This window comes from Raphanus sativus, chromosome 1, assembly GCF_000801105.2.
Source record: "Raphanus sativus cultivar WK10039 chromosome 1, ASM80110v3, whole genome shotgun sequence".
NCBI lineage: Eukaryota > Viridiplantae > Streptophyta > Magnoliopsida > Brassicales > Brassicaceae > Raphanus > Raphanus sativus.
Genome location: NC_079511.1, coordinates 13706148 through 13727541, shown reverse-complemented (window position 1 = coordinate 13727541; position 21394 = coordinate 13706148). Strand labels below are relative to the sequence as shown.

The 21394-nt window shown below is 38.4% G+C and overlaps 3 protein-coding genes across 6 annotated transcripts; all 3 read left to right on the top strand.

Annotated features, from left to right (window-relative positions):
• Window positions 1-3828: 3828 nt before the first annotated feature.
• Window positions 3829-7542, top strand: LOC108830685 (protein PSK SIMULATOR 2). Its single transcript, XM_018604353.2, has 13 exons — window positions 3829-4522; window positions 4603-4882; window positions 4977-5311; window positions 5375-5467; window positions 5565-5655; window positions 5733-5826; window positions 5899-5996; window positions 6085-6154; window positions 6243-6340; window positions 6438-6554; window positions 6644-6720; window positions 6803-6847; window positions 6928-7542. Exons 2-13 carry the CDS (start codon window positions 4610-4612, stop codon window positions 7418-7420), a joined length of 1884 nt encoding a protein of 627 aa, XP_018459855.1. The 5' UTR covers window positions 3829-4522; window positions 4603-4609; the 3' UTR covers window positions 7421-7542.
• A 96-nt stretch (window positions 7543-7638) lies between these two features.
• On the top strand, window positions 7639-8475 carry LOC108857577 (uncharacterized). Its single transcript, XM_018631577.2, has one exon. The coding sequence runs from the start codon at window positions 7657-7659 to the stop codon at window positions 8245-8247; it is 591 nt and encodes a 196-aa protein (XP_018487079.1). The 5' UTR covers window positions 7639-7656; the 3' UTR covers window positions 8248-8475.
• Window positions 8476-9798: 1323 nt separating this feature from the next.
• LOC108805972 (serine carboxypeptidase-like 14) lies at window positions 9799-21385 on the top strand. Of its 4 annotated transcripts, none has more exons than XM_018578081.2 (15): window positions 9799-9929; window positions 10022-10167; window positions 10248-10324; window positions 10465-10492; window positions 19479-19573; window positions 19665-19767; window positions 19851-19888; window positions 19987-20088; window positions 20169-20255; window positions 20337-20405; window positions 20493-20564; window positions 20638-20759; window positions 20851-20964; window positions 21050-21095; window positions 21193-21385. In XM_018578081.2, the coding sequence occupies exons 1-15, from the start codon at window positions 9799-9801 to the stop codon at window positions 21250-21252; spliced, it is 1290 nt and encodes a 429-aa protein (XP_018433583.1). In that variant the 3' UTR covers window positions 21253-21385. The 4 variants fall into 4 exon arrangements, with proteins under 4 accessions (XP_018433583.1, XP_018433514.1, XP_018433656.1 ...); XM_018578012.2 differs by having other exon boundaries at window positions 21189-21385; XM_018578154.2 differs by lacking the exons at window positions 20169-20255; window positions 20337-20405 and having other exon boundaries at window positions 21189-21385.
• The last annotated feature ends 9 nt before the right edge of the window (window positions 21386-21394 follow it).

Sequence of the window (21394 nt, the reverse complement as noted above, 5' to 3'; positions counted from 1 at the left end):
TCTGAATGAGATTGGACTTATTCTATTCGAAAAAAAGAGTGGTGAAAATGTTAAGATAAGGACGTGACTCATTGATCATGTACAAAGGCCGGCAAGGTCTCATCCGCCGACTCTAGTCTACTCTTCTCCTCCTTTGGATTTTTTTTTTCTTTTTTGAATAAAATGAGAATAGTCGTCTCTCTGACTTGTCTAGAAGTAGAAGAATTGATGATAAGTCAACAAAACAAATGGAGCCATTGATTCCCACGCTGCTTCCTGAGAATGTTAATTTATATATATATATATATTTAATTAACCTCTGTTCTGACCTTTTCTCCCTCTCTTAATTCGACCAAGTCTTCCCATCTTTGTCCCCAGTCCCCACCTTAGTTGCAATTCTTGAAGTCTTACCGTCTTAATAGGTGCATGTGTATTTTATAATTTTGAATTGATCTAATGTTTTTGTCTAATGGCAAGTGTAATTGGCATTGAGAAATTGCGCCGGTTAATGCGCGAATAGATAAAGCATTCAAAAGCTCGAATACAAATCAACAACGTCAGTTTTATATCTTCCAAATGATGCACTTCCAACTTTTGGTGGGTGGTCCGCTGCGTCCGTGTATTTATAATATGTACAGAGAGTGAGAGACACATTTCAGTCTTAAGCGTATGCGGATATATATTTATTCTGAAAAACAAAGTCATGGTTTAATATTACTCCTTTTTTTAATTATCATTTCAACATTTCTTTTCTTGTTATATAAAAAATGTTGTTTTGAAATTTCAGTGCAGTTATACTTAACGGTAGCTTAATAGTAATTGTAAAATATGTTAATTTTATAAACAAAGTTATTTACCTGAAATATTATTGGTTAAATAAATGTAATTAACGAAAAACATAAATATTTCAATTATTTTATTAATATATGTGAAAAGTTTTTAACGACACTTGTTATAAAATGCAAATAGTAAAAAGAATTTTTTTTACATAAAGTCTTTGTTTCCCCACCCCGCCCATTGCTATTTTTAGAAATGAAACATATACCAGCCAGTGATAACTTTTAAAAAAAAGAGTTACCAATATATATGCTTAAAGGGGTTTTTATTGCGGGAGTTTCAACCCGCATAAAAGACATAACAACTTAGACATTTGAATTGTCTTGGAAAGAAGTCAAATAAAATATATGTTGTGTGAACATATGAATTACAGTGAAGTGAAATCATCGCAAAGATTAGGTTTGAATACAAGTTTAAAATTTCATTTCAGCGGACCAATACGGCAATACCCCCAAATATGTACGGTCTGAATAGGTGTTCTTTATATAATCAGACACAGAACAACCTTCCGTCAAACTCAAAAAAATCAAAAAAAAAATTATATCGTTTTCTAGTTTCACCAACCGGCACATGGTCCGCATGCAAATCTTTAAATCTGCTTTGAATTAACAATAAAGAATACACGACAAAAAAACAAATATTTATCAAATTCTCCGTATGGGGTTTTAAATCCAGATTGCATATTTATTTTCGTTGTATTACAATACTATCTTACAAGGGTCGAGACATACTAATATGTCATGTTCCACTATTAGTCATTCTCAACTTCTAGTAGATAATGCTTTCCACAAGATGCCAATAGTAAATATATATTAGCTGTTACTTTTTCTATGATGTGGTGGTTGGATCGGGTCAACTCCGATTTAATATGTCGATTAAGTGCTTGATGAATTTATTTTTTTGCTTGATGAATATTGCAGAGCCATAGTTTAGTTATTGTTGTAAAAAAAAAGAATATTGCAGAGCCAAACTACATCAAACATATTAATAATCAACAATAGATGTCGATCAATAGAACAAACATGATGTATAAAATGTTCACAGCGATCATTTGCATATTGGATGCTACATGCTAGTCATTTACTCCTCACATGGTTATGTGTTTTTCTTCTGTGACATCAAACTTTTCCAAATGTTCTAATGATTTAACGAAGCCAAGTTCGCATGTTAATTAGTTTAGGTATAAAGCTGCAAAATACTCGCACTCCCAAGCAGCAAGCACTAACACAAACAGTCAGATATATCTGTATTTTATTACATTATGCTAAAAATATCTCTTCTGGATAAGTTTTGAAACTAATATCAGATTTATTGATCATTTGTTATGATGATATGTAATAATCATGATGATGTGGAAAAAGCAAATATGTACTTTAAATCCTTTTATGTTTCTTTATATCCTTAATAATGTTTCCTAATCAACAGAGTCTATCTAATTTCACAACATAATGGGCATAGCAAAATCATTAAAATCTTAATTTGTGTTCTTTTCCTAAGAAAGGTAGGATACCAAAGAATTTCTGGAACTGAGTTCAACGTGAAACTAAATTTCTCTAGCACTTCTCTTTTTTTTTGGTTCAACATCTCTAGTACTTCTCATTACCGGGGAATTTGTAAACCAATGTCAATGTTTTTGAAATTCAGTTCAGGGCAACTTTATAACCTGAAGAACTCGAAACCAAAATTTCACTAATACTTCTCATTACCTTGAACTTTGTAAACGAATCAAAAACTTGTACCAGAACCAGTTTTACCTTTGTTTTAAAATGGGTTTCTATGCATGACTAATTGAATTATTGAATATAAACATGAAGCAGCAAAACCAATATCACTTCCATCTGTTTTCTAACGACAGGTGTTTAAACTTTAAAGATGTTTTAATTGTAGTTGGAGTTTTGTGTTTTATTTTTAACAGCTACTTTTTTATTATTATAATTATTCGTTAGTGATATATATTGAGGTATAATACTAGTATAGATGTCCTAACTATGTATCATGGTGATGCTTTGAATTCCAATATTGACCAAGGAGAGACATGATCTTAAAGTCTTAGAAAATTTACTACAATTTATGTAAACGACCGTCTTACCAACAACCTCTTCTTTCCCGTTGTCCCTTCCCTTCAACTTATACATTTATTGTGTATGGACTTTTTACAGACCATAAATTTTATCTTTTTTTTTGGTAAAATAACAGTGCACCAGTTCAACCCTCTTGTGCTATGATTTCAATCATAAAAAATTGTACAAGCCAAACCTGGCGATAAAAATATATTTAACTAATACCCATCTGAATTTTTAAAAGTACACAAATATTGTTTTGTGTGAAACTAAACAAACGGAAACAATTTTAATCTAGAACCCACACAAATAATTGGCTTTAAACTGGTAGGCCTAGTAACGGCCCAATATTCACAAAATTTGGGCCATATCATTTCACCTCTCCTACCCACACACAGTATTTCACAGGGTGGGCAAAAAAACCTGAACCAAACCGAGTTAAAGCGAATCAAACCGAATTAAAATCGAACTAGTTATTGTTTACTTCAGTTGAAAAAATTCTAGAACCGAACCAAAACTGAATCCATAAAATAATCGAAGTGTCACTCTATTGTCTATAATATTTACTATAGGTTCAAAGATAATAATCTAAAATAAATAGATTACATTTTAATGTTTGGTTTTATGGTTGGTTTTATGTTTAAATACAAAAAAGTTATTGATTTAGTTCTATATTGGATTTAATTCATATAATTTATTTTTATTGTCACCAACATGATGATTTCATGATCATACATCGATGTTTCAAAACATGATTTTTCTTAAAAAAATTAAACTAAAAAAATCCGATTAAACTGAATCGAAACACAAACCGAACCAAAACCGATCCAAACCAAACTAAATATGGTTTACTTTAAATGGAAAATTTCTGGAACCAAATAAACCAAACCGAACCGAACCGATAAAATAACCGAAGCGCCCACCCTAAACTATTTCACGTTCCACCCTCTTCCTAAGCTCGTCCTCATCATCTTCTTCCTCAAGCAAATCAACAAGTTGAAAAACTCACAGATCAAACAATTCAATCCAGTGAAAGCGAAACAGAACCATCGCTCTCGATGTCGAAACGAAACTTCCATCATACTACCCGGAGTGTTCACCGGTTTTCAATAGATCAAACCGGAATATCTCCCGATTGATCCACCTTCTTCCGATCGCGGCGTCTCGGAGAGCAACCATATCTACTCTTCCTGATCTTTGTAACTTAAAGTTTTGACTATGTTTGAATGAGATTGGACTTATTCTATTCGGAAAAAAAGAGTGGTGAAAATGTTAAGATAAGGACGTGACTCATTGATCATGTACAAAGGCCGGCAAGGTCTCATCCGCCGACTCTAGTCTACTCTTCTCCTCCTTTGGATTTTTTTTTCTTTTTAAATAAAATGAGAATTGAGAATAGTCGTCTCTCTGACTTGTCTAGAAGAAGAAGAATTGATGATAAGTCAACAAAACAAATGGAGCCATTGATTCCCACGCTGCTTCCTGAGAATGTTAATTTATATATATATATATATATATATATATATATATATTTAATTAACCTCTGTTCTGACCTTTTCTCCCTCTCTTAATTCGACCAAGTCTTCCCATCTTTGTCCCCAGTCCCCACCTTAGTTGCAATTCTTGAAGTCTTACCGTCTTAATAGGTCTAATTCTTGATTTCGTTTTATTTTCTACATAATAAAGGTCTTGTTTTATGCTTGAGAGATTTGATTACTTGTGGCAGAAGACAAATGGGAAGTGTTTGTTCTTCTGGTTTCAAAGATGATGATCATGATCCTGATAAGAAGCTGAGTTCCACCGTTGTTGATGTTGATGATGATGATAAGTCAAGAGGTTTCTCTGGGAAGCTCAAGTCCATGAGAAGAAGAAAACCCTCTGATCCGTATTATTCTGACCATAACGGTAGCTCAAGGAGGAAAACTTCCAAGCCTAATAATGAGAACCACGTCAGCTTTTCCGGTGAACTCGGCCCTGTGCCTCCGTTAAGATCAGACTCCACCAAGGTTTATTTTATTTTTATTTTATGTTTGTTAATGTGTAATATGTATCATCTCTGAATACTGTTTTATTGATAATCTTATATTTTTTTTAACTCAGTTTATGCAGAGGAATTCGTTTCTGGGAAGGGCAGGGGTGATGGGGCTAGAGAAGGCGGTTGGCGTTATAGACACGCTAGGGAGCAGCATGTCTGGTATGAACCCGGTCAACGGGTTTCACTCGGGTGTCTTATCATCGTCTCGTGGTGGTCTCAAAGTCACTATATTGGCATTCGAAGTGGCTAACACGATAGCTAAAGGTGCTGCTTTGCTGCAATCTCTCTCTGAAGAGAGTCTCAAGCTCATGAAGAAGGATATGTTGCGTTCCAAGGGTGTTAAGAAGTTGGTTTCTACTGACACCACCGAGTTGCAAATTCTTGCTGCTTCTGACAAAAGGTTTGCTTATTTTTTTTTGGAGGTTCATTTTCTTGCTTTATTTCATATTCTATTTTTTTACAGGGAGGAACTCGATCTTTTTTCTGGAGAGGTGATCAGGTTTGGGAATATGTGCAAAGACCTACAGTGGCACTATCTTGATAGATATTTTAACAAGTACGTTACTTCTGCGTCTAGCAAGTAGCACGTCCATTTGTTTTTTTTTAGTCATGCCAGTTGGATTTTCATTGTAAACGGGTTTATAACGTTTCAGGCTTGACACAGAGAACTCGGAGCATATAGTGCTCAAAGATGAGGCAGAGACAGCGATGCACGAGCTCGTCACTCTTGCCCGATTCACTTCTGTATGTTTTTTTTGTAGCATTGAACTGTCATTATTCTGCGGTGGATTTGAAACTAAGTTGCATTGGCTTTTTATCAGGAATTATATCACGAGTGGCAAGCTTTGGATAGGTTTGAACAAGATTACAAGAGAAAGATGGCAGAAGTAGAGTCTTTGAACCTTTCAAGGAGAGGTTGGTCTCGCTATATATCCCTGGACTCTTTTTAGGACTCCCAGCGTTACATTTTTATTTTCATACATGTAGGAGAGAGTGTCGTCATCTTACAAAGCGAACTAAAACAACAGAGGAAACTCGTACGGAGCTTACAGAAGAAGTCGCTCTGGTCCCGGAATCTGGGAGAGGCAAGTGATTATTGATTTGCTGTCTCCTAGTGTGTGGTATATAAATGCCAGTGGCAGTTATAATAATTAACATCTTCGTCTGCTGCAGATAATTGAGAAGCTTGTGGATGTGGTTTGTTATATACGTCAAACGATTGTGGAAGTTTTTGGAAACAACGGTAATGATTCTTTCTACTTCTTCTCCTCTGATGATGACCCCTTCTTGCATAAAACTCATGGATTTAAAGATCTCTAAACAAACAATAGGTCTAAAAGCCAATGAAGGGAAGCAGGGAAGAGAACGATTAGGTGAAGCCGGTCTTTCGTTACACTATGCTAATCTAATCCAACAAATTGATAGTATCGTAAGCTTCTTCCATATTCTCCTCATCTTGATATCAAAGAAGGGATCTATCTATATTCTCTGGTTGAACTTGAAACTGATCTTTTTGAAAATTCTAGGCGTCCCGACCTTCATCACTTCCTTCTAACGTAAGGGACACTCTGTACAATGCATTGCCTGTTTATGTCAAGACAGCTCTTCGTCCTCGGCTACAAGGTCTTGATCCTGAGGAAGAGGTTTGTCTATGATTCCTTATAATCACTCGTCATTGCATTATTTGGTTATGTTTCTTTCTTGTTGCCAAACTTGTGTGTTTCTTTTGCAGCTTTCAGTATCTGAGATCAAAGCTGAAATGGAGAAGTCACTTAAATGGCTTGTCCCATTCGCCACAAACACCACCAAGTAAGTAAGCTTTACCTTCCACCACCCATTCTTGGTTCAACATGTTCCTCCTTTTTGTTATATCTTGTATGGATTTCCGCAGGGCTCATCAAGGCTTTGGATGGGTAGGCGAGTGGGCAAATTCAAAGTAAGTCTCTCCCTCTCTCTCTCTCTCTCTTTACAACTGAAGGTTTTGATTCTGATCTTGAAACTTGTGGGAAAAAACAGGATAGAGTTTGGGAAAGCAAAAGGGGAGAGCAACGGGAACCCAACACGACTTCAGACACTTCATCACGCGGATAAACCAAAAGTTGATTCGTACGTACTTGAGCTCGTTGTATGGCTTCATCGACTAATAAAGTCATCAAAGAAACGAGTTCACGGCGTTAAGCTTCCAGAAACCAACCACGCCTCTCAACCCAACAGCATAACCATCTCCAACACGCAACTCTCCCTCTCCCCTGACTTCACCTATAAAAAACAACTCTCTCTAGAGGACAGGATGCTGTTGGACAGTGTAAAAAGCATAAGATTTGGTCCTAATCTAAGTAAGAGTCAAGAGTTCGTTGGCCTGAAGAAAAAGAACAAGAAAGGAATCAAGATCTGGGCGTTTAGCAGAAGTACAGGTCACTCTCCAAAAGTTGATCTTTCAGGTGAGAACTCCTCTAGTGATTTGGATGTTCTTGATGGTTTGGATTTCGCTTCTCGAACCGGTTTTTGATACAGTCTTCTGTATTTATATATTCTTATCATTTTTGTACAAAGCACAGCATAAAGGATACAATAGTAATGTAATAGTTGAAAACAGAACAAACACACACACTTGTTGGTTTAGTTGGGATTTATGTTTCTGGTCAACTGTTTTCTCTGTTTCCATCAACTCCTCAGACAACCTTAAATATGCTAACAACTCCACATTGGTCTCTCTATAAGACCTAATGCTTAGTAAACCGGAGGATGCACTTAGAAAAAAACAAATCAAAAATAAACATGAAATTCGCCAAAATCCAAAAGAGGATGATCACAATCATTCTTCTCTGCCTTTTGGTTACATCATCTTCAGAGACTGCTCCACAAACTCAATTGGCCGCACCATTGGAACCTACAGGAGATGTCACCAATTCACCAACAAAGCCACAAGGTTTTCCAGCTGAGAACCAGAACCAACCAATTCTTGGTCAACCTTCTTCTGCTTCTTCTGTAAACCAGCCTTTAACCGGGTTAAATCAACCATTAACCGGATTTAATCAGCCATCCTCATCAACTGGACTCAACCAACCGATTCTTGGTCAACCATCTTCTTCTGTAAACCAACCTTTAACCGGGTTTAATCAACCATCATCAACTGGATTCAACCAACCAATTTCTTCTTCATCCTCTAATTCTGCTCTCAACCAGCCATTTGGGAATCGAATCAACCAAAACAGTCTCACGGGAAGCAACGTTCCATTTCTTAATGGAAACTCGAAGCTACAAGTCTCCATTACAAAGATTGTCTTCATCTGCATTGCTCTTCTCCTTGCTTTGCACGGTACAGACAGGAACTGAACCAAACTTATATATCATGTGGCACTTCTGTATAATTTGGTTTTCATCATATTTGTTCTATAACTTGTCCTTTTTGCTCATTTTGGATTCTACTGAAATGTTTGTTCTATAAGAGTGTGTAGTGTGTTATGTGTATATTACTACTGAATGTTTTTACTTTTTTGTTATTTTACCAGTGTTCGGTTTCATGTCCAGGTGTGGTTCAATTTGATTTGGTTTTCCGTTTTCTAGCATATGGTATCATGGAGAAAATGAAGAAAATTTAAAACCAAAATATAATCCAGTTTTAACTTAACTCACATTTAATATGATCACGTTTTTTTAACTTTAAATTAAGACTAGCGGGTCTTCTCTTTTTTTTTTTTGAACAAATACTAGTGGGTGTTCTCAAGTTGTATAAAAATTTACCTTTTATTTCTAACTATTAAAGTAAAATCTATCTTATTAAAACAGAAACATTCTGTTGGACCTAACATTTATTTTGTAAGTTTTTAAATTAAATACACATTTATACTTTATAGTTAAACATACATTAAATCACTAATGTTTTTTCTTTATACTAATGTCCATGTTTCCAAACAATATACTTATTTCTTTATACTACTATCAATGTTTCCAAACAATATATTTTTTATACTACTATTAATGTTTCCAAACAATAAAATAATTAATCTTATTTATTTTATATCTATCATTTTCTCTTTAAAATTTTGTAGAAATGTCATAATTTCATAAATTGCAAAATAATGAACTTTAAAATTTAGATTATAAGATTACAAATTATGAAACTATTACAATTTAAATTCAATTAGATTACATATCGGTCATCCATCAGTTCAATCGGTTAGTCTCGGATTTTACTGATTTTTTTAATATGAATATTTTAGAAACCTAAATTGAATTGTCAGATCTCCGGATTAACATGTATAATCACAATCGGGTTGAATTTAAAAACACTGATTTAAATGCAAAAATATTTTAAATACACACTCTTTAAAAATTACCAAAATATTTGTTAAGTTATTAGTGAATTTTTTTATCGTAAAATATTCCGCGCTTCCAAAGCGCGGATCAAAATCTAGTGCTCATTTAAAACTCATACAGAGTGACAAAAAAAACCGATACAGAGATGCTTAAGCTTAACCATTCCACAAAATTATCTTATTTAGAGAGAAGGAGAAGATTAAATGTTAAAACCAAGATAGACTCGGTTTTATAGATAGACTAACCGGTCGACGCTTATACTTTTTAGTACAATAATGTTTCCTTCCGACATGTAGCATCAACAACCCAAAAACTAAACGGAACGTTACTTCTTAGGTAATGCCAAATAGTGGAAAACTAATTTATCTTGGACCGGCTGCAACGCACACGCGACTATGTCCCTTCCACGTGCATTCTCACGTGCCCAAACTTTGATTATAGGAGAAAATCCTGACCAACTCGGTTAACCTGAAATTAGATATGGCAGTGGATCAGTTTATATGGTTAACTCGAAATTGTTTTTTTTTTAAGTATAAAAACGTTTTGTCATAACACTCAAAAACAAAAATGGATTCTTGGATACTCAAGTTGCTGTTGCCACAACTTTTGCTTCCGTTCATTCAACATGCTGATGCAAGCTCTATCATCAAATATGTTCCTGGCTTTGAAGGCCCTCTGCCTTTTGAGCTTGAAACCGGGTTTTGTTCTGTTTCATTCATCTTATTCTTCAAATTTAATTAGCATTGTAATGAATGTTTGTTCTGAGTTTTGGAGTTAAATTCATTTTCAGATACATTGCTGTTGGTGAGGCAGAGGAAGATCAGATGTTCTATTACTTCATCAAATCTGAGAGGAACCCTGAAGAAGACCCTCTTCTTGTCTGGTTAACTGGAGGACCTGGCTGCTCTTCTCTCACTGGCCTTGTTTATGAGAATGGTAAGTAAAATCTTTTTTTTTGTCATTCTTATTTGTCTCTACAGTGTTTGCAATGACCTTGTTTGAATTGGAAAAATCAGGTCCTCTTGCTTTCAAGGTTGAGGCCTACAATGGAAGTGTCCCTTCTTTGGTCTCTACTACATATTTATGGACTAAGGTAAGTAATGTGATGTATAAAGTCTGTTGTTGGTTTTATTAGTTTGTTACCAGTTATATGATGTAAACTCTCTATTAGTCTGTTATATTCAGAAGGAAATCTTCTTCATCTACAAGTTTAGAATGCTTGCTTCTTTTCAGGTTGCCAATATAATATATTTGGACCAGCATGTTGAAAGATCAAATAGATACCAATGAAACAACTCTTGATTCTTTCTCAATAGAAATTTCCTTTATTTAAGAATCCTTTAGACAATCAAACCTAGATCTGTCTAATTCGTTTTACTCAACATCACAGACTAACTTGAGAGAACCAATCCTTAAACTACCCAAGCTCACAAGGCTGAGATCTCTCACCTTTAAGCTTTCACAAAACACACAGCCAAGAACACTCTCTTGCTCGTTTTCTTTAATCCCAAAACCCGTAACCTAGACCTACTGCTAGTTACGATCTTATATACTCTGTTAACAAGATCTTCTCATTCCTAGAATCTTGCTAACGTGATCTTCATGCTTGCTTTGCGCCAAAGCAACACTCATCCAATCAGCAGCTGCCACATCCTCGTCTAGTAACAACCTTGACCGGGTATGTGGCACACCAAACCGTCTAAGTAAACCATCCTCTGTTTTACATTGAACCAGCTCTAATTCCAGAGCTAACATTCTCCCCCTTTTTATCTGAATGTAGCAACCTCTGCAACCTGCAATCACAAACTAAGCAAACATAGACTAATGTTCAAAGCACCAGGTTAGTGTACACAAAACTAGTGACCTTAGAATCCTTCGAAGCATAAAAACATGATACTTCCGTAGATGGTCTGATTATTACATCCGAAGAAAAACATAAGCCATCAAAGATGAAAATGAGGCTAGTTCGACATCCTAAGAACACAGAAACATAGCAGCGGAAACATAACAACAACTTGAAAAGCTAGCTACGCTTGTTTCAACTTCAGGCACCACGGGTACTAGTACCAGCTCCTCCATATTCTCCCCCTGCAGAGATGCACAATCAGATAAGAACATTAGTGTCAAGTACACAAGTTCAAGAAAGAAACCGTTACTCCCCCAGAAGATCCTTACTCCTCAGACGCATGCGAAGGGCCTTGAGATCTGTAATGAGCTCCTCAATGTCTTCCTCGAGATTTGGAGCACGAGAGACACTTCCTGAACCTAATCCGGCTTTGATGTCCTTGACGACATGTTTCTGAAACCCCGTCTCATCTACATCCTGATTGTCAGGTGGTATGTTACGCTGGTACAGTAGAACTTGCTGGATGAGGTTTGGAAAGATGATCCGACGCTTCTTGTCAGCCTCAGTGTTATCAGCCATCGACACGACTTGGTCATAGACCAGCTTCCCAAAGTCAAACCCGCGACTGACATACAACATGTAGAGAAAGCGCAGACGCTCAGAGTTCATAGCAGTGTAGCTTGTGGTTGGGATCCAGTTAGAGCACACCAGTTTGTACAGGACCTGATTCGTGGCAGTTAACCACTTCGAGCTCATGTCTTCTCTGCGCTTGACGCGTCCCTGAGTGAGAAACACACACACACGATCAATATTTTCTTCACGCCAGCTCGGGTCCTCTTCAAACCCAGGAATGCAAAACATGGCATTAAGCAAACTTGGAGAAAAGACCACCATGGACCCTCGAACATATACTGCTACCCCATCATCTCGCGGCTCAGCATCAGGCAGGTTTGCTATGAACTCCCGAACTATTGTGGGCTGAAAAGCAATACTGTCAAAGACCGTGTAGATGAGGCCTGCTTCAGCAACTACAAGACGCACATCGGCTAGGTTTTCATCTGTGACATCTAAACTCTGTTGAGGAAGGAATTTTCGGAGTGACAGAGCCTCGAATCACTGAGCAGCTGCAGTAGTGATGAATCGTGCAGAGATCGGACGTATCGAAGACTGGATGAGAGCAGGGGTTTCTTGAGCTCTAGCTAGGAAGGTAGCTCGACTGGCTTCGTACCTTTCATTGAGTGGAATCAATTCAATCTCTTCAAAAGTCTCTTGAGCTACCTCAGCTGGATCTTGATCCTCTTCCTGATCGATTATCTCCGTTTCGGTTTCAGATGGTTCAGAGACTTGATCAGATTCGTTACCTTCAGAGAGAGACTCAATCTCCGGCACTGTTGCTTGAGAGCGAGATCTTGATTGAGAATTGCGACAGGGACGCTTTCGAGAGTTCTTGCGGGAGACGCGGCTGTTGCTAGGCGGCGTTGACACTGGCGGAGACGACGAGTTGACACTGTCATCACGCGGAGGATTGAGGCGGAGGCTTCGTCGGTTTTGCATGGTGGCGCTATGAGGAGAAGAGAGTGACTTCGATGATATCGATGTGTGGCATAAAGAATGAAACCCTAGATCACATGACAAACATATTAAGAAGCCCAATAGTGCTAGCCCATTAGTTCTCAAGGAAAAACATCAACTATACTCATTAGTTCACAATGAAATCGAGAAGCCCAAGACCAGTTTCAAATAATTAGAACCCAAACACTCATAAGCAGGACACATTCGTTTTAAAGAATAAGAGTGGGAAAACTTGTACTTTCAAGAACTTGTCTCCAACCAAGAGTTACTTTGTCTGTGATTTCAGCAGAAATATATGAATATTTAGAGAGGTATGACCAAGGAGAGTAGGTATGACTAGCCTAGGAAGATTAAGTCAAAGTCTCATCACAAATTAACGAATGAAAATCAATGTATCAACTCTAATTTGTAGTTGTTTCTCAGCCGAGTAGCTGTCACAAACTAGATTACTGGAAGTGAACCTCTAAGCTATCTCTTTCATCAACTTAGTTCCCTGTTAATGACTTGCAATATTGACTTCACCTCTTCCTCTACGGTGCACTTGAATTTTTTAATTTCTTTCATCATCAGACTCATGATCTCATCAATTCAAAGAGCGCCACCAGATACAAAGTGTTGCTGCACCCTGATCCATGACGAGTGACTTGATGAGAGTGAGTCTGCCTAATCGGAACAGTGATCATCACAGGATACAAAGTGTTGTAGCACCCTGTCCCACAATGAGTGTTCGTCACTTCAGGCCTTTAGTGGTATTACACAACTTTTTCTGCAATTAACACAATACTCTGTTCTTATTGGTTTCTAAGCCCATCCAGACAGTGATCGATGCTCAGAATGAGAATGGGGTGACATCCTAATCCAAGACGAGTGCCCTTCATATTGGAAGCAAGTTACTAAGATGACTCAGGGAAAACTTAAGGGTTCACTACAATAATTTGTTGATACAAGGTTTTGGATGGTGTGACTCAACATGAGACTTGTTCTACCTAAGCTTATCTACTCCCTTGGTCAGTTTCACATTCAAGCTGAGAGATCAACAATTCCCAAAGCCTTCTGGAGTCCCAGAAAGGTGTTGAAATCGAGAGGCTTAGTAAAGATATCAGCCAGTTGGTTTTCAGTAGAGACATGTTCAATGACTATCAGTTTCAATTCCACTAATTCTCTAACAAAGTGGTGTCTAAGGTCTATGTGCTTAGTACGAGAGTGTTGAACTGGGTTCTTTGTCAGATTAATGGCACTCATGTTATCACAGTGAACTAGCATAGATTCAGTATGGTACCCGTAATCGACAAGCATTTGTCTCATCCAAAGTAGCTGTGTGCAACAACTTCCAAGGGCAATGTATTCAGCTTCAGCTGTGGATAGAGACACACAGTTTTGTTTCTTGTTGTGCCACGATATCATGTTGTTCCCCAAGAAAAAGCACCCTCCAGATGTACTTCTCCTGTCATCAACACACCCGGCCCAGTCTGCATCACAATAACCTGCAAGATTGATGTTAGTCTCAAAGGTATAATGTAGACCAAAGTCAAGAGTACCCTTCACATATTTGATTACTCGCTTCAATGCATTCAAATGTGATTCTCTTGGTGAAGCTTGGTATCTTGCACAGATTCCTACACTGAGGCATAGGTCCGGACGGCTTGCAGTAAGGTAGAGTAGGCTACCGATCATGGCTCTGTAGAGCTTCTCATCAACCTTGCGTCCCTCCTCATCTCGTGTCAACTTCACTGTCGTACTCATGGGAGTCCTTGCGATCTTACTGGTTTGCATGCCAAACCGCTTTATCAGATTCTTGGCATATGTGCTCTGGGTTACAAAGATCCCATCTTCCAGTTGTTTTATCTGCAGTCCGAGAAAGTAACTGAGCTCACCAACCATGCTCATCTCAAACTCCTTAGTCATTGTTTTCACAAATTCATCAACCAGGTGTTTGGACGTACTCCCAAAGATTATATCATCAACATAGACCTGGATTACAAGCAAGTGTGAATCAATCTCTTGTATGAATAAGGTCTTGTCAACCCCACCTCTTTGAAAGCCTGATGTCATCAGGAATTGTGTTAGCCTCTCATACCATGCTCTTGGAGCTTGTTTCAAACCATACAGAGCTTTTTGGAGCTTGTAATGATCTGGAAAGTGGGGGTCTTCAAATCCTTTTGGTTGAGTTACAAACACTTCCTCTTGAAGTAGACCATTGAGAAATGCACTCTTAACATCCATTTGATATAGCTTGATTCTGAGCTTACAAGCTATTCCAAACAGAAGTCGGATTGATTCCAGTCCAGCCACAGGAGCAAATGTCTCATCATAGTCAACTCCTTCTATCTGAGCATATCCTTGAGCAACCAGTCTGGACTTGTTTCGAAACACATTGCCATTCTCATCTGTTTTGTTCTTGTGTAGCCACTTAGTTCCGATTACATTTGCATCACTAGGTCTCGGAACCAGATCCCACACCTGTAGTCTCGTGAATTGTTCTAGTTCCTCATGCATTGAGGCTGTCCAGAACTCGTCTTCTAGAGCTTCTTGAAGAGTTTTCGGTTCAAACTGAGACACGAAGCAATTTACTTTTGCCATTTCTACTAGAAAGCATGCAAGTTTCACCATCTCTTTGAAGTTAATCTGCTTCTTCCGAGTAACTCTTTCATCATACACTCCTCCAATCACATCATCAGGAGAATGATTTTTGTGTACACTTACTTCTGAGGGAAGTATCTGGTCCTCGACATCTGGCACTTCTTCAGGGACTTCTTCTTCCGTTTGATTGACGGCATTCGAGCTTGGAGAACTCTCATGTGTAACACTCACGTTTCTTTGTGCCACACCATCTTGATAATAGCCCACATTATCATCAAAGACCACGTTCACTTTGTCATCAATCCTTTTGGTTCTTGAGTTGTACACACGGTATGCAGTGCTATTCGTGGAGTATCCCAGAAACATTCCCACATCACTTTTGGCATCAAACTTTCCCAAGTTGTCTTTGTCATTGAGAATGTAGCATAAGCATCCGAACACATGGCAATATGCAAGGTTAGGAGTCTTTCCCTTGAAAATCTCATATGGCGTGGTCTTAGTTTTTGGCTTCACATAGACCCTATTGATGATGTAGCATGCCGTGTTGACTGCCTCAGCCCAAAATCCTGAAGGAACCTGATTTCCAGCTAGCATAGCTCGAGCCATTTCCTGAAGAGTTTGGTTCTTCCGCTCAACTACTCCATTTTGCTGAGGGGTTCGCGGAGCAGCATACTGGTGTTGTATTCCTTGTTCGTTGCAGAATCTATCAAAGTTTGCATTCTGAAACTCTCCTCCATGGTCACTCCTAATTTGGATAATGCCTCCACCTTTCTCTTGTTTGAGTTGAAGTGCAAGAATTCTGAAGCTGTCGATAGCATCCGATTTGTTCTTTAAGAATCTGACCCAGGTGAACCTGGAAAAGTCATCAACAAGAACAAAAATGTATTGCTTTTCAGCAACACTGTTAGGAGTGATAGGACCCATAAGATCCATGTGAACAAGTTCAAGAATTTTCTTTGAGTTAGTTTGTATTACCTGTCTGTGTTGAACCTTGACTTGCTTACCTTGGCAGCAAGCACCACACACACCTTCTGTCTCTTGTTCCAGTTTAGGCACACCCCGTATGACCTCAGCTTTGACCAATCTAGTTAGTCCATGCATGTTCATGTGCCCCAGTTTCCTGTGCCAGAGTTCAATCTGAGATTCCTTTGCTGCTAAGCATTGGTTTGAGGCTTTCCACATGTAACAGTTGTTTGCAGATCGGAAGCCACTCAATACTAATTTCCCTTTTTCATTAACTGCTCTAACTTCCTTTTTGTCAAAGATCACTTGAAGTCCTTCATCACATAGTTGGCTCACACTTATGAGATTTGACCCATCAACATAGTATACGTTGATCAAGCTGGGTATATCAGCTCTGCGAGTGTTGTCAACTCCACGGATTTTACCTTGGTTTCCATCACCAAAGGTGACTTTACCTCTTTTGATTTCATCCATGTTGTCAAGACATTCACGGTCACCAGTCATATGTCTAGAACATCTGCTGTCAAATTACCAAGGAATATCAGATTGGTCAGTTACCTCAGCAGTAGTGTATGCGACATTTGCCTTCAGGTCTGAGAAATCATTCAGCTTCCAGACTTGATCTTCTTCATCAGTATCTGACTCATCTGTGTCTGACTCATCAAAGTCATTGTGGTACACATGGTTAGTCTCAGTAGACTCCTCTTCTTGTATAAAAGCCATATTACAGACGATGGCTTTTCCCGGCCTCTGCTCTAGTGTGTCAGAATTAGTGACCTCAACTACAGATTCTCTCGGTGCTTGCACACGATTACCAAAGTTAGGGTAGAGATCTGTCTTAGCTATCCAGACTTGACCAAATCTAGAGGGTTCCATGTAGCATTGATTCAGTCTCCATGCTCGCAGGTACTGATTTCTTCGAAAGTAGCAGTTTGCAGCCCTATGTCCAGTCTTGCAGCAAAAGTGACATCCAGCCTTTCTCTGAGGTTTACGACCAGTTTGAGTTGTGTCCCTAGCAGATGATGATGATGGTTGATCAAGTTGTAGCTTTTGACCAGCGGGTACAAGTGGTGTTGTGCCAGTCACAAACTTCACACCTTCAGTTTCCTCCATCTTAGAAGACACTCCGTGATAACCTAGTCCCCAGTTGAGCTTAGAAGACTGTCCTATCGATAGGATATGATCCAGAGTGTTGGATCCTTTGTTGAGCATTCTTATCTTCTTGTAGTTTTCGTTAAGCTCATTTTGGAGACTACGGCTCTTGTCAAGTTCTTCACACAGCAGCTTCTTTGTTACATCAAACTTCGTTTCCAGACTCTTCAGATTGTAGGCTTGTTCTGAAATTGTCTTCTCCAATGCAAGGTATTCTCATTTTTCTCCTTCTGACTTACTCGCTGTGTCCAGCTTCTCACCAACTGCATGTGTTTCAAGTTCTAGAATGTTAACTTGAGCTTTGAGCATAGTTCTATCTTTGATCAGTTGAAGATTCTCTAGACTCAATTCGGTGAACTTGTCAAACAACATCTTATATTCAGATTTCAAGTCTGAGGAGTTCTTTTCGTCATCCAATTCTCCATCAGACTCAGACTCCGAGTCTGACACGACCTCAGGGTTTTCATCCTGACCAACAAATGCCACGAAGTTAAGTAGAGGGGGCTCTGAATCACTATCGCTTTCTGATTATGTATCACTGAAGCAAAGAAGGGATTTGTCCTTTTTCAGATTGTTAGGACATTCGCTCCTAGTGTGACCATATCCTTTGCATTCAATGCATTTGAGTTCCTTTCTTTTAGTCAAAGGGCACTCATTCCGAAAGTGTCCAAATCCTTCGCACTCATGACACTGAAGATCTCTTCTACGGCTTTCTCTTCCAGATTCATTCCTCGAGTTCAGGTTTGAAGATCGATCACCATCTCGACTGTACTGTCTGTTACCCGATCGATTCTGTCCTTTTTCAACCCTTTTGATCATTTTGCTGAAGTTCTTAGCCATGAGCACCATGTTGTCTTCAATGCGCTTTACTCGATCACCTTCTTTTGACTCAGCTGAAAAGGCAACTCCTTTCTGATCCTTTGGCACATCCTCAACACGTTCAAGATCATGTACTTTGAGTATCCCCGCAAGTTGATCAAACTTCATCTCATCAGTGTTGACAGCAATCTTGAGCACTGCCTTGTACGCTTCAAAGCGAGCTGGAAGACATCTGAGTACCTTTTTGACAAGCTTCTTCTCGTTGTATTTTTTACCAAGTACTGAGGCTTCATTTGCGATGGAGCTGATCTTAGAGATGAAGCTTCCTACTGACTCATCTTCTTCCATGCGTAGATTCTCGAATTTAGAAGCCAGGTGATCAATTCTGGTGCATCGTACACTTGTGTTTCCCTCGAAATGATTGATGAGTGTGTCCCAAGCTTCCTTAGCTGACTCACATCCTTGTATAATTTTAAACTGATCAAGGTCAACAGACGAGAAGATTGTCGTGAGAGCTTTCGAGTTGAATTTAGAAGCAGCCTTGTCAGAGTCAGTCCACCTCTCCTTTGGCATAGGTGCAGTGGATTTGTCGTCCATGATCATTGTCGGAGCCTTCCATCCTTGCTCCACAGCAGTCCATGCGTCTTCATCAGTTCCTCTGATGATGTGTCGCATTCTGGCCTTCCAGTGACCAAAATTTCCTTCATCAAGCATGATAGGCTTATGGAGAGCAACGAGTTCTTTCATTGTTTCCAAGATTGTCGCAGGATCTCTACCTGTGAGTAGACTTGCAGTCTACAGAGGTTACCCGTTCTGATACCAAATGAAAGATCAAATAGATACCAATGAAACAACTCTTGATTCTTTCTCAATAGAAATTCCCTTTATTTAAGAATCCTTTAGACAATCAAACCTAGATCTGTCTAATTCGTTTTACTCAACGTCACAGACTGACTTGAGACGAACCAATCCTTAAACTACCCAAGCTCACAAGGCTGAGATCTCTCACCTTTAAGCTTTCACAAAACATGCAGCCAAGAACACTCTCTTACTCGTTTTCTTTAATCCCAAAACCCGTAACCTAGACCTACTGCTAGTTACGATCTTATATACTCTGTTAACAAGATCTTCTCATTCCTAGAATCTTGCTAACGTGATCTTCATGCTTGCTTTGCGCCAAAGCAACACTCATCCAATCAGCAGCTGCCACATCCTCGTCTAGTAACAATCTTGACCGGGTATGTGGCACACCAAACCGTCTAAGTAAATCATCCTCTATTTTACATTGAACCAGCTCTAATTCCAGAGCTAACACCTGTTGGGACTGGCTTCTCCTACTCAAGAAACCCATTTGCTGATAGACCAAGTGACACAAGAGCAGCTAAGCGGGTCAATGAGTTTCTTCGTAAGGTAAAGGGAAAGTTCAAACTGTCTTTGAAGCATGTATCATTTGGCATAGACTTTTAGAGATTTTGTTTTGTTGTTGGTAATTGTTGTGCAGTGGCTAGACAAGCATCCTGAATATTTTTCCAATCCTTTTTATGTAACCGGAAACTCTTATTCCGGTAAGATGGTTCCAGCCATCGTTCAAGAAATCTCAAATGGTAAGTTTGTTCTTGTATCAATTCAATCCTAGTGCAAGATTTGTTTTGACTCTTGATTCAGTTCTTTTACCAATTAATCACAGGAAACTATATTTGTTGCAAACCTCAAATAAATCTTCAGGTTCATCAGTTATTTTCTTTCTTCTTACTTTAGTTTATATACATTATCAAGCATTAAGAACTCTTGTTTTCTCCCTCTCTTACGCTTTCAAACAACAGGGCTATGTGCTCGGAAACCCGGTAACAAACTTTGATTTTGATAATAACACTCGCGTTCCATTTGCTCATGGAATGGCACTCATCTCTGATGAACTCTTTGAGGTACCAAATACAAACTTTAGGATTCGTTCATCTCTTGTCACCAGAGTGAAGTATTTCATTACAAACTCTTCATTCTGTAGGCGATGAAGAGAAGCTGTGGAGGTGACTATTTTCATGTGGATCCTCTTAACACAGAATGCTTGAAACTCGTTAAAGATTACAAGAAGGTATACACAAGTTAGTTAGTTGAACGAAATGTGACTCAATGGTAAATCACTAACTTATATTTTTTTTGTGGTTCATTACAGTCTGTCTCTAGAGTATATAAAGAACTTGTTCTAGAATCAAATTGTGACAAAACATCTCCTGATTGCTATGTAAGCTTCTTGGTACCTGTGGATGAAATACCTAACCACTTAACACACCACTGGAGAAGAGTTGTGAACAATGTTGTTTTTGTGCAGATGTATCGATATTCGCTATCCGAATATTGGGCTAACAGCGAGAGTGTACGCAGTGCACTTAAAGTGGCGAAGGTAATATATATGACAACTTGTTTATCATCATTGATCATTTGTTAAATCTGATGAACAAACTCTATGATGGCAGGGGACTAAAGGGAAATGGGAGCGATGTGACAGCGCCAATGTGCATTGCATTCAAGACATTAAAAGCAGCCTACCATACCATATGAATAACAGCATCAAAGGCTATAGATCTCTCATCATCAGGTACAAGAATATTTAACAACTTCTTCACATGCTTGCTTCATTAATTAATGTGTTTTTAGACTTTTCTGACATTAATTTTTATGGCTAAAAGTGGTGATCACGATATGACAATCCCTTTCATTGGAACCCAAGAGTGGATAAGGTCTCTAAACTTTTCCATTATTGAGAAATGGAGGCCATGGATGATACAAGATAAAGTCGCTGGGTATATATGCCATTTACTTTTTATTTGCTTTGTTGGTTTCTTTTACTTCGTTTTGTCTTAAGCTTGTCAACCTTTTTATTTGCAGATACACCCAGACTTATGCTAATAAGATGACATATGCCACTGTGAAAGTAACTCTTTAATCCCAAATTTTCATTAACATAAATGCGAAGTATTTATAGTCATCAGATATCTTGACTGGTTAATGGGTTTGGTTTATATAGGGAGGCGGGCACACGCTGGAGTATAAACCAGTGGAGAGTTCAATCTTGTTCAAGAGATGGATAAGTGGACAACCACTTTAAAACATAGAAACCTTATTCTTGGTGTTATCTGATTAATGCCGAACGTGCTTGGTATCCGGATTCATAGATAGACACATTTCGTTATTATTGTATTGACTAATTTTGGCCAGCTTATTCAATTTTCT